This window comes from Platichthys flesus, chromosome 14, assembly GCF_949316205.1.
Source record: "Platichthys flesus chromosome 14, fPlaFle2.1, whole genome shotgun sequence".
Taxonomy (NCBI): Eukaryota; Metazoa; Chordata; class Actinopteri; order Pleuronectiformes; family Pleuronectidae; genus Platichthys; species Platichthys flesus.
Genome location: NC_084958.1, coordinates 6,948,859 through 6,962,161, shown reverse-complemented (window position 1 = coordinate 6,962,161; position 13,303 = coordinate 6,948,859). Strand labels below are relative to the sequence as shown.

Sequence of the window (13,303 nt, the reverse complement as noted above, 5' to 3'; positions counted from 1 at the left end):
TCCTCAACTGGCAATGGGACAGGAGTTATCAACTTTTTAAGTGGGTTAGCCCTGGATGAAAAAACTACTGCGGACAACATCAAGAGAAAGTTTTCAGTGCACAGCAGTGGGTTATTGATTCTGTCAGGCAGCCACTAAAGGTAAACCCTCTCCATCTTGCTGGTTTGCACTCATTGTCTGCCTCGATGGAAGCTAAACATTAAAAAGACCCTTAAATGTAAATTGAAAAAGAGAATCTGGACCCTCTTCCTGGGCCGACAGCCTTGGTGCTGTTCCGCGATGTGCCGTCTCTTGCTAAAGCGATGAATCACATATCATCACAGACAACCTTGGGTGTGTAGTGTTTATTCATCACTGAAACGATCCTCCGCCACCAGCCTCTTGTCCAGCCACAGTGCTTCTCGAATGAAACAACCTTGAAAGTTAAACAACAGAGGTGGAGAAGAGAGGGTGTCATGAGTTAAAGATTAGACAAAAACATTTTCAAGTACTGTCCAATAAAGGAATACTTTTTAACCTAGGCATTGTGGCTCTCTGAGGCAGTGAGTGTACATGGAGTTTGTACCAATACGCTCCTTCAACGGGCAATTTTCTTGGAAACTTCCCTCAACTGCTTGAAAGAAAAATTCTGTCTTTTCTCATTATCTAACACACATCTGAACGGACACTTACACATGCTACTCACGCACGCACGCGGCATCGGGCAGACAAAGTCCATCGCAACTCCAGAGGACTCTTGCTGAAATGTCAGCCAGTGTGTTGAAAGGATCAGATCGTTTTTTGATGTTGCACACGCAGTCAGGCGGAAGGGGAAGAGAGACAGGAGGCTTGATGGGCATCAGGTGTAATTTCGGTAACCGCCTTGCCAGCTGATGACTCACTGTTCGGGAAAAGGCAAACCGAGCACCTCCAGACATCGGCTCGAGCCGGATGAGGTGCTCGACGCATCAACATGACCTTTCTGCTTGAAGATCATTGAAGCTGATCAGCTCCTAAAACTTGTCCGAAGCGGCACAGGGCCCTGGAGGTAGTAGAGACGTCAGATGCTGTTATCGTTCAGTGACAGTAATAATTGGTGGTGTCCGTATGACGTAGCCAGACACAGGATCATCGGCCATGAATAGAATATTATCTCACATTTTGATATTGAAGGACTATTCCGAAGTCATACAAATAATGACAGACTCCATTTGCGATAGAATCAACCTTAGTGTCTTCTCCGAAATAGAAATGACCCTGACTAGATTGATTCAATAATAGCATAATGAGAGGAAGATTCTTTCGCCGACACACATGTTTTTCCCCAGCTGAAGCAAATTGTATTCTTTTTAATGACTTGTTATATTGACTTTAGTTATGGACCAGTGATTTGTATGTATGAGCATCTGACATGGGGTTGGAGCAAGTCGGTCCCAGTCTGTTTTAGTCTGGGCTTGTTTCTGCTGTGACAGGGAGATACAATAATTTAATAATCCAGTTGGATTTTTCAGCTCTAGCAGATGATCACCTCACTTCTGTGAATTTGACGGCTGACAACACTCCCTGTCGAATTTACACTTCTCCCACACATCATCCCAATTTAATGTTTTTCTTCTTGTACTTTAACATGACATGTCTAATACATTTAAATGTTGCTCTCTCAGCACTAAAAATAAAGATTCCTTCCCACCAAGAAATTATGTTATTTAGGTTTAATGTAAGAAGCAAAGATTTGGATGACAAATTCAAATAGATCACCTATGATTAATGTTACTGTAGTCCCTGTGATCATCTGGAAGTCAATTGGTCAGCCTCTTAAAGGTATCTATGTGTCAAAACGTGTCTTCCTTTGCTTTTTACCATTTTATTTTCGCATTTGTTCGCTTGCGGTGAAACCTGCAGAGGATCTCTCGCTGTGTTCTCACATCGGCTCATTCGAACAGAAAGTCTGGATTGTCTCACTTTGATATTTTCATTCTCAGATACTGCCCCTCGGGTGAATGTCCTGAGATCATCTAGAGTTCAGTGCATGAGGACACTAAAGCAGCTTTAGTGAGGACACTTATTGGCATAATGCATTTGTTAGCCCCGTACCCTGACCTTAACCATCACAACTTAATGCCTTACGTTCCCCTGCCCTTTACCCTAACCACCCTAACCCTAACCGTCACTAACCCAAACCTTGTGCTGCAATATACATTTTATTTTTACAGGATATGTAGATGTTTCCTGTGCTCCTCTTGACACACTAAGTGTCCCCTAATCCTAACCTAACATAAACCTTGTTACAGACATAGCCCTATAGCCACGTCTTAACCATCAAACAACCTATTGAAAATGGGTCCGAAATGTCTTCACTTCCTCACAGTGTCCTCGTTAAGATCTTTGCTCAAAATGTGCTCACAAAGAAACCAGTGCAAGTACAAAGACACACACACACGCCACTGATTTTCAAGTTTTGTAAGAACAATCCAATTCCAGTGTAAATATTTCAGTATTACCTCAGGTTCTGTGAGGGTTTACTGAAGATAACCTGCAGCTCCACATTGGATGTATCATAAAGAACTAAACACACAGAGAGGGAAAGCCTGAAGGAGCGCGCACCAGACTGCACACACGTCTGTCTTGAGTGTGTTGAGATTTTGCCAACAAAATATCCAGGATAGGTGACAGGTGTGTGGGTGGGCAATTTCCATTTCTAATGTATTGGGAAGTTTGAATAAAAGTCGGAACATTGTTTATTTTTATATCACTGTTTGGAGCAAATGCATGGAACACTAATGTAAATCCCGGCCTTCATACCAATAATGCATGAACGGATATCCATAATTCATAGCTTTTGAATGATGAAAAGAGTTCAGCAGTAAATCACAGGCGTTCACAGTTGGTATATTCAAACGCTCTTCACCAGCATGTCACCGTACGACCAGACACATCAGACCGGAGCTACTTGAACCTCTGCCAGGGCAGTAAAAAATGGACCACAAATGTTGTCCCTGTCACGACCTATTGGCACGTCTCCTGGAACCGTGATTCTCTGGCACGTCTCCTGTCAAGATTTATCTGATCTTTATGGCAGCCCTCACAGTTTATATACTGTAGCTTAAGATAAAGCAGCAGCGGAGCAGATTGCATTCGCACTACACACAGAAGTAGAGCTGCAAGTGGTTGCATCATAATATATCCATGAATGAATTTATTCGTAAAAATAAAATAGGTTACACCCTATGCAAATTAGATTTATATCCAGTCGCTGCTATAGCAAAATGAGCAAACCAAGTTAAGTTGGCTTGCTTATATGATAGCAGTTTGAGTGAGGAGTAGAAAAGCTGACGTCTGAATTAAGATTTATGTCATTGTTACATTGTATTCATCCGACCCGGTTAGTTTTGGTTTCACATTGAAATGTAGCGCAGTAAAGGAACTTGTATGACATACACGTCAACGTAGGCTGTGTCTTCCTACGTTTCACAATGATTGGTTCATAGAATTCAGACTGTTTTCATGTCGGTGGGTCTTTTCATTTGAGTGGAGGAAATCAATGAACTGGTTCTTATCCTTAATCGCATTGTCACTGATATCATTCAGGTTATGAATACCAGCAACTTAAAAATTCAGGTGCAATACTCAACACTAGTGAAAATGCGTCAAATGAACATCCCTGTCGTTCAAAAATGATAGAGCAAATACATCCTTCGAGCTGCCTCTGCTCCTTTTTTCTTCTTCGGTTGTTTAATGCAGTCTCAACTTCCTGCAATTGGTTCAAAAGTCTGAACCATGGTTCAGTTAGATTCAGAATGAGACGGCTTCATTTGGTTGATCTAAATTTGGGCCCTTTGGATAGAGGCCCCTTTCACCCCTTACAGTACACAAAACTAATGCAAAATAAATCACAAAAAACAATGACAATTCCCTAATGGACCGAATAGCGTTAGCTGGGTTACCAAAGCTGAATATTTCCCACTCATGCTGTACAGCACAAATACAGCAAACTCTGAAAAGTTTAAACCAGATAGTATGTGACTTCAGCCTTAAGTCCCATAGACTTCTCAGTGCAAACCCTAAGGGAGAAATACAAACTTTTTTTTACCTGTTATCCAGGAGTGGTGTACTACTTCTGCGGTGATCTATAGAGTATAGAGTATTTCCAGTAAGTTGCAGCAGCAGCAGCAGCAGCCGCAGTACACACATGCTGTTCTGGCCACGACTCAGTGTGGACAGGCTTATGAAATGATTTATGAATATCTCACCCTGTCATGCATCTTATTGTGAAAAATTACATTTAACAAGACTGTAGTTTAAATATCTGTCATATTTTTCTCTTGTCAGTGTACTCTGTGTTTCGAAATGCAGTGTTCTGACTCTTGCCACGAATGTAACCCCATTGATCTAGCTGAAAGCCAAGCAAATCCAAAGCCCCCTGTCGCCGCTCTGTTACACTGACTCTTTTAAGTCTTAATCTCACCAATAGGCAAACAGCCACCCATAAGTGGACTAAATTTCACAGCCATGCAAAACGGTGAATTCCTAACACTGTGTTTGTGCAGTAAAGCTGACACTGTTATGTTGTTTACCTGCCTCCGCTCATCCTCTACACACCTCCAGCCTCCAGGGGGAATTATCTCATGTCCATAGGCTGGTGCGGTACACCCCTCCCGAGGGACGCTAGCACCTGCTGTCAGTATATCAGTGAGGCCTAGACAGAGACAAGGCTGGGGACACGGGCGAAGGAGGTATTCATACATTAACAGACCAGGGCTCCTGCTGTTTTTCACCTCCTCACACACTGACAGGTCCGCTTTTATCTGCCACGGTTCAAGGCGAGTGCGGAGCTGCTTTACGGCGCTTTGCACTTAAAAACTACCCAGTCGGTCCGCCCCCCCCCCCCCCCCCCCCCCACCCTCCACCTGCTGCCCCTCTGCACCACTGATCTGCCTCTCACACACGTCCATTCCTGCAAACTTCTCCTGCCTCTCCTCCTTCATCCCTCTCTGTTCTTCGGCTTGCCTTTGTTACTCCATGCATAATTCTTTTGGGGGGGCTGCTTTTTCTCTTGCCTCCTGGTGTGAGGGAGTGCTCCCTTTTTTTTCACTTTGACTTTCCCCGCGTCCACAGAAGTAGTCCTCAGAGCTTTCTTTATTTTGCTTTGCAGCACATATATAAGTGCTGGGAGAAGGACTTGTGTGTTTGCCCGAGAATGTTTGAATGTGTCTTCGTGAATGTGCGTTTGAGAGGATGGCTGAATGTGGCATTGTGTGTCCAGGAATGTGGTTTATTTTTTTCTTATTTTTTTTTTTCTAACTGCACGAGTAAATAAATAATAGCTCTTTTCTGGAGAGTGTTTTGTCAACAGGGCTGGAAGTCACACAGCATACACGTGTTTGTTCATTGCTTGCGATGAGGGTGTGTGTGGGCGCACTGCTGCTGCTGTGGTGGCGCATTTCTCTGTGTGTGACAGGGGGGGGGTTACTGGGAGAAAAAAGGCAAGATAGACAGCAAGCGAGGAGGTGAATCGTAATTAAAATGTTCTGTCTCGTTAAGTAGGGACAGCACGCAATCGATGGTGAGGATTTGCCTCCAATCCTAACGATCCGAAAAGATCATTTGGGTTTTAAGGTGGGATGGGACCAGTAAGGGGAAATTCATTAAGATGTTTATGGCCCCAATTAATCAGAGAAACTTGCTGTAAGTGCCTAGAATTTTCAAAAGGAATACAGTACAGTCACAATCTCTTGGTTTAAACTGTTGGAGAATACACCTCAACTGTACAGTTCTTCACACTAATTAGGAGGCAAGGGCTTCCTGGAGTCACTGTGTGCAGCACCCTGTCGTCTTTATTTACTCTACTCCAAATCGAGTTGCTGTAAATAAAGGCCATGGCTGAAATCCCGGTCCTGATCTGTGCTAGTTTCACATAGACGAAAACAACATTTTTGCAGTGTAACATTACACAGAACTCTAATGAAGAAATATGAGCTCCCTTGTGCTTCAAATCGGAGCACCCAATTATGTTCGCTTACTGCCGCACAGGCCCATGCACCCAGGGTAATGGCAATACAATCGCTCTCCACAGAGGTGCACAGCATAATGTGAAAGGCTGCGACACAGATCCGTATGTTACATAAATCCTTAACTCCGCACCGAGTGAAACTTCTGCCGTGGAAACGGTGCAGAAGATAAAAGCATGAAGAGGGAAAAAGCCATTTTTACTCCTGCTTTGCCGCTTTAACAAAACACCTCACATTGACAGAACCTCCCACACAAAAAGGTAATAAATTTGTGCTCGGCTGGTGACAGTGCGGTGTTGATATTCTGCCCTGCAGTCCTGCTCCTGCCCCGGGCTTGTTAACAAGGTGCCCGTGGCAATGATTGCCTGGCCATCAAACTCCCAGCTGATAAGTTCCTGTGGGAGAGAGTAGGGGCTCTGTCATTGAATTCACCCCAATCGCTTCCTCATGCTGTACGTTGGAGATAAGACGCGGCCAAATCCAGCCTTACATCCTCCATAACGGCCTCTGTGGCATTTATTCACAACTTATTCTGTAAAAATCTGTCCGGCATTTTGCGGCTCGTCCCAGGTAACCACTGGGTTTGTACCATTTTATCATTTGATGACTGGATTTATATGCACAATTATGGTGTTGTAGCCTGTCGTCAAGATGGTAGCCGGCAAGACACCTGTCACTTCCAATGCTGCAAGGCCGAGGACGGAGATTGGCTGATTGATTGAAGCATTCAGAGTGCACAGAGGGTGAGGGACACAGTGACAGGCTTGTGATTGACACAGATGAGCAAGCAAGAGAGGAAAAGAGGATAGGAGTCGGCAGAGTAAAAAGGGACGGGATGCTAAAACAATAGCAAGTTAAAGCGAGGGGGATAGAGCGAGATTTAGGGGATAGATAGGTAGAAGAAGAAGCAGGTGGTGAGTGGGAGAGGTGGGAAAACAGAGAAGAGGGAGGGGAGGATAATCTTGTTTTTCTCCATTTTCAGTTCATCAGGAGGATTGGCTCAGAGAAGGGGGGCTGTGAGAGAGAGAGCGAGAGAGCAAGAGAGCAAGAGCGAGAGAGGAGGACAGCGAGAAAGAGAGAGAGAGAGACACAGAGAGAGAGAGAGTGCGCGAGAGAGACAGCTGAAGATGTTGGGGAGAAATTGAGTAAAGAAAAAAGGGTAAAAACAGTATTCCAGGAGGAGCAGCCCAAACTCCAGTCATGCCCCAGTGAGTGTGCTGACAGGGAGGGTCTGTCTGCAGCACAGCGGAGCAAGTGTCACACACCCAAACAGATCACATCGCACACCGCACAGGACACAATGGAACTGCCACTGCTTAACCCACAAGACATACAAATATTGTAAAATACTGTAAAGGGGAGTTTTGTCTCTCCACAGCTGACAAACACCCGGTTGTTGTAGAAACTGTTGGTTGTATTCGTTTTCTTGTAATGTCTTGTAATTAAAATTACTATGTAAAGTGCCTTGAGATAATGTATGTGGTGATTTGTCACTGTAAGATTAATACTGAATTGAATTGCGGTAACTTGAAAGCCACTAAGCTCATAAAGTTCAGTTTATTTAATACCAGTGCACCTGTAGGAACAATCGTATGATGTCTTCTGCATGTCCTTAGGGAGATCTGTAAAGTAAAATAAATGGTGATGATGTCTTCACTATGCTCCGTGCTTCACATTTATACCAAAAAGCTTATTTTACACACTTGAAATGTGGAGTTTTGAAGATGTGGGAATTAAGTAGCCAGAGGCGGTGTATAACAACAAAAAACTCTTCTAAGTTGTACTGTGTTGAATTCACTGTTTCTGGAACTTGATCCATGCTCGGAAGTAAAAGTCACAACACATTAGTCATACTGCTTCCGTTTTGGCTCCAGTCCTTCAGTGTATTAAGAACTGGATTGTTACGGAATCAAACCCAAATCCAGAGTTTGATCGTTTTGTTCACAGGAAAGTATAACTTAAAAAAATTCTCTACCAATTGTACTCATAAAGTCCAGCTCACTTAATATAAAAATACTATTCTCAGTTGTACAATGTCCTCTGAATGTTTTTAGGGAGCTCTATGAAATAAAACAAGTACTGGGCTCAAAGTATCTGATTTATACCATCAACCTTAATTTTGTTACTTTTAAAGAGCCAGCTAGAAGGGAATGTCTAACGAATAAAAAGCCTTTAAGTGGCATTGTGATAAATCCATGATCCACTGTTTCTGGAGCTTGAGCCATTCAAGGGACTAAAACTAATAATACATTAGTCTTTGCTGCTTCTGCTTTGTCACCAGTCCTCCAGTGGTTTAGTAACTGGGTTTTAAAGGGTACTCCACCAATTATACTCATAAAGTCCAGCTTACCTACCATTAGAATACCTTTTACCTGTAGACAGTAATAGTGTCCTCCATATCTATTTAGAGAGCTGTATAAAATAGAATAATGACTTAAAGCTACTTGTATAAAAAAAAAAAACACTCACATATACAAATGGTTTATTTATATTGATGCAATCTGGCAAATAGTCAATTAATTAAAACCTCAGTTAAAGTAGTATATGTGACAAGGAACATGTTATATCCATACAGTCTAGATTGGTATCAATAAAGAGCAAGGACTCCAGGGAAGAAGTCAAGTCTCTAACATGTGTTGAAGAGACATTAATGTGATGAAGAGGGAGAGGAGGAAAGAGAAGCTCTATATGTTTCATGTGTCCCAACAAAAAAGGAAAGTCTTAAGCCTACTCTTAAACAAAGGTCATATCATTGGCTTGTCAAATGCATGAGCTGCTGTTACCGGGATGCCACTTAAAGTGATAATTCACTGAAAAATTAAATTTCCCTCATTATCTACTCACCACTATGCCAATGGCGGGGAAGGGGGAAGTGTTTGAGTCCACAAAACACTTTAGGAGCCTCAGGAGTTAACAATGTTGCAGCCAAAGTGACCTCTTCTTCAGACATAGTAAAATAATAGTAAAAAACACATCATGTTACCATTATTTACACCATGTTTTAAGCCCAAAATTCCACTACCGGAAGAAAAAAAATAGCCACATGAACACGCACCCCGCGCGTGCCTTTGGGCGAGAGTGTGTGAGGTGCCCCAGTGTGCCCAAGGGTACGTGTATGCGCCTCCATTGAGAATATCAGAGGACATTTCGGCTAAAAACATTGTGTAAATGACGCCGTCTCGAGCTGAATATGAATGTCGTGGCTTACGGACACTGTGACACGTCAACACTGTTTACCCCTGAGATTCCAGAAGTGTTTTCTGGACTCAAACACTTCACCCATTAAGAGTAGATGGGTGAATTTTAGATTTTGGTGAACAATCCCTTTAAGTGTTCCTGATCTTGTCTCGAAAACTAGCTCACTGATTGATAGCTGACATGTTGTTTGTAGGATAGGATCTTCAATGTTGAAAGTACGGAAATCCGACGTGTGCGAGGTATAGATCCTCTTGGGTAGCTCAAGGTGTTGTGTACAACAAAGTGCATCTGCATCTGTCTTGGTGATCAAAGAACAATATGAATCCAGCTAATTAATCACACATCAAAGTGATGGGAAGCTAGTTTCACATTGTAGATGATCGTTGTTTTTCCACTGCAGTCAGAAATCCAGTTGACAGTTTTTCCCGCTAATACATGCTCAGAGCGAGTTCTAATATTGTTATCCTATCTTTTTCCCTGTAGAATAGAACGATGATAACTTTGTCCCTGTCTATCTAATAGATGTAATAGAAAGCACTTGGGTCATTATGAAGGTATAAAAGGATCTGTGTTCTGGGCCTAAAAAGCCCTCTGTGCTTGTGAAAATGTGATTGCCGCTCTGTTAAAGGTCCGTCCTGCCTGCTTGTCGGAGAGTTCTCCTACCTGTCCTTCCCTGCTCCACTTTTAATTAACGCAGTGCAATGATTAAAGTTTAACCTAATTATCTTTATCTTTTCTCTCAGGATGTTTAACCCTCTGTGGGGAACTAAATGAGACGCTTCGCAAGAGGAGTGGAGAAAAAAACGGCAGACAGAGGCTCAGCGAGATAGAGGAAGATATCAGACGGTGTGGAAAAAAACACGGAAGGAGTGACTGACACCTGCCCTCCAGCTCCGCGTGAAGGGCAGGGGATGGGCGAGTAGAGAGGAGCTGCATGAGACGAGGGAGAAAACAAGGGAGAGAATGAAGATACCTGGAAAACAAGGCCTGCCTCACAGCAAACCGCGCTTAGATTAGGACATCTCTCCACAAGACAAGATGGTTCCAAGAAATCTGCTCCTGTTGGTTTTCCTGGGCCTGTGGGAGGGGCTTGCTGGGGGTTCCTCTGCCAGTAAGATTGTACGGAGAAGAGGAGTTGGTGGATTGCACGCAGTGAAGCTGGGGGAGAGCAGAGCTGCCGACCAACGGGATGCAAGCGTGGATGCAAATGCGATGCCCGTGGTGACTCTCAGAAACCTGATCAATCACGAGCAGATGGGTGACGCTAGTTATTCCAAAATGTTGCAGAATCACGCTGCTCCATCTGTTGCCAACAAGGACAAGCAGGCCCCCAAGCCCAAGCTTGAGGTTGACTCCGTCTATAATAAAGAAGTGACTCTGCACACATTAGCGACTGAAAAGGAGTCAAACCAGGATGTGAAGAAAGTTAGGAATAGCACCAAGAATGCTGAGAAAACAGGGAGGTCAGAGAAAGCATTCACAATCCACCACAAACCAGATCTACACTCCAATAAAACCAGGTTTAAATCAGGCTCCAGGTCTAGGGTCAGGCCGGATTTGAGTGTCCATACCACGGGTGTGCCACGAAAAGGATTCAGCATAGATTCAAACCGAAAGCTGAACCTCACTGGTAGTTATGGCCTTCTGAAGCTGCTGTCTAAAGAAAACCTCGTCAGGATCGTCAATTCCCAAATGCAGAGCGTTCCCAGCCTGAGCTTTCCGAGCAAGGGCAGCCGGAGCAGGAAGAGAGATTTGATTGACGTTAATCACAGACAGTTAGAGGCTCAGAAAGTGGCAAGACAAGATATGGCTGTCACTCAGTCTCACACTGGATTTGATAATCAGACTGCTTTTCCTTATGTAAGCCCAGTCACCACTCCAGATCTTAATCGAGACCCTGGTGCTGACATTCGTATTAATCCGCTAAGTGAAGTCAAGCCATCTTTAAGTAAAGAGCAGGACAACTTGGGATTGCAGGAGTCCGATAATGGCGATAGCAAGAGCAAACACCTTGTGCGCATGCTGTCAACACCTCGCAGCGAGGTCAGTCTTAGCCCGGAGAAAGAACTAATGATCAGCCAAACGGAACCGCCCTTCACATCGACAAAGTATCACCCAGTGCACGTTCCCTCTGAAACAAATGATTCCCCTCCTTCTGTGCTGACAATGCAGCACTCTGGATTAAGGCTGGGGAACAGAGCGGCAGATTCCCATAGAGACCCATTAACAGAGTCAGTTCACCCTGCTCAAACAGAACTCAGCAAAGCCCAGTACCCAGCAGATGAAGACAACACGCTTGTCAACAGCAGTCATGTCCTGAGGCTCCACCCGGCTCCCGAATGGAGCTACACGGCAAAAAACACTGGGACACAAGCAGCCGATCCGAAAAATGGCCAAGGCCTCGTGTTCGAGGAAGCAGAGTCCGAGGTGAAAGAGGAAGTGCACAAGCGCATGGAGGGAAAGGGGTCTCGCTCTCGCAGCAGGAGGAGCTGGATCTGGAACCAGTTCTTTGTGATCGAGGAATACGCCGGGCCTGAACCTGTGCTCATCGGACGGGTAAGGAAAAAGAAACTTCATTCATCATTTACAAGGTCTCTGACCTATTTTATGAATGTTTTATGATTATTTAAGACACTGTTTCAAGTTTTGTGCATGGCTTATTTAACCTCAGGTCCTCTACGAGATGTGGTTAGCATAATTTAACCCCGCATTCACACTCTGAGTTATAAACGCGCAATTGGAATTGATTTACATTTTCTCCATTATGATGTGATGGTTTCCAGTTAGCCGTAAAAAACATCAATTAATCAATGGTGTACCGAGGCGCAAAAAGAGCCCAAGCTCCCGTCTGCCCAAGGGGATAGTCATGATCACTACCAATCTGGCCCCCCCAATGGGAATTGACATATCCAGGAGAATTAATAGCTTTACTTTTTCCTTCTCCCATTGATCCTCCCCCAAGGCGGAAAGCAAAAGCAGTCCGAGTGTTCCCTCATTTCCCTGTAGGTCAGACCTGTCAGCTCTCTTCCCTCACGGTCAGAGGTCCCACTAATGCTATTTCATTTGGACTGATTTACACTTGGTTTGACAGGATTTATCACCGGGTTCTCCCTCAGCACAACGCGCCGGCTTGTCGTCCTATTGCTCAGCTAGGTCATTTATTAGAATCATTGACTGGGCACGTCTAACCCTCCGTGCTCAACTCCTCCCTCCTGTGAAAGAGTGAGCAGCCGAGCGTGGAGGAGGTCACGTTAACTGGACAGAAGGTGTCTCCGAGCCGCTCACTGTAATGGCCGCGCCCTCAGTCCTCAGCATGCGCCGACTGTCTCAGTAACCAGCTGCGGTAGATGGGCTAATTTAGAAGTCTGTGTGGCCAGTTTGCTGAGCAAATGAATGGTAATGATCCCAGTGTGACTGCTGCAGGCTGCTGGAAGCCACAGAGGAGGACGTCGGTGTGTGCGGGTGCTCAGAGTTGGATTGGTGGTTATAGCTTCGGCTCAGTGGGAGGTGTCTCACACTCTAGCAGAATTTGCTCAGTTTTTTCTAAAGATTATAATATCCAGGTGCAGACAGATGGGCCGAGCTCTGCAGCCCTCACATGCAGCCTCCTAGAGAGTGTGGATGATTAGACAATTTTCAATTTGGATGTTTTTTTGCCTTTGCACCATAACCGATGTTGATCTGAGGCAAATGCTATAGAGCTCTGTTAGTGGCCATGGAGAAGATGAACAAGCTAATGGTCCAGCTTACAGATGGCACTGCGTGTAAAGCCATTAGTGCCAATCTGCTGTGTCAAGCAGGTGTTTATGCCAGCACATTGTATGGCACTCAAGGAGGGAACAGTGCCAGGACACACACACATGCCCATATGATAATGCTGACACTTGGAGTGCGCCCAGAAAGCTATTGTGACTCTGTGTGTGTGTGTGTGTGTGTGTGTGTGTGTGTGTGTGTGTGTCTGTGTGTGTGTGTGTGTTTGTGTGTGCTGGGATAGAGATGCAAATGATTAGTACCCTTCTGTATTAGATGGTGACGGCACACATGAATAATGCTCTTATAGATCTAAATACGCTTATGAATTTTTAATCTCCTGCTCTGCTCCAGTGTAGGCCAGCACT

At 44.4% G+C, this 13,303-nt stretch overlaps 1 protein-coding gene across 1 annotated transcript in view; it reads left to right on the top strand.

Annotated features, from left to right (window-relative positions):
* Positions 1–13,303, top strand: part of LOC133968922 (uncharacterized) — a 142,396-nt gene that overhangs the window by 39,167 nt on the left and 89,926 nt on the right. Inside the window, exon 2 of the mRNA XM_062405179.1 lies at positions 9,929–11,741. Coding sequence (XP_062261163.1) covers positions 10,224–11,741 — 1,518 coding nt within the window. The 5' untranslated portion in view covers positions 9,929–10,223. The remainder of the gene's footprint in view (positions 1–9,928; positions 11,742–13,303) is intronic.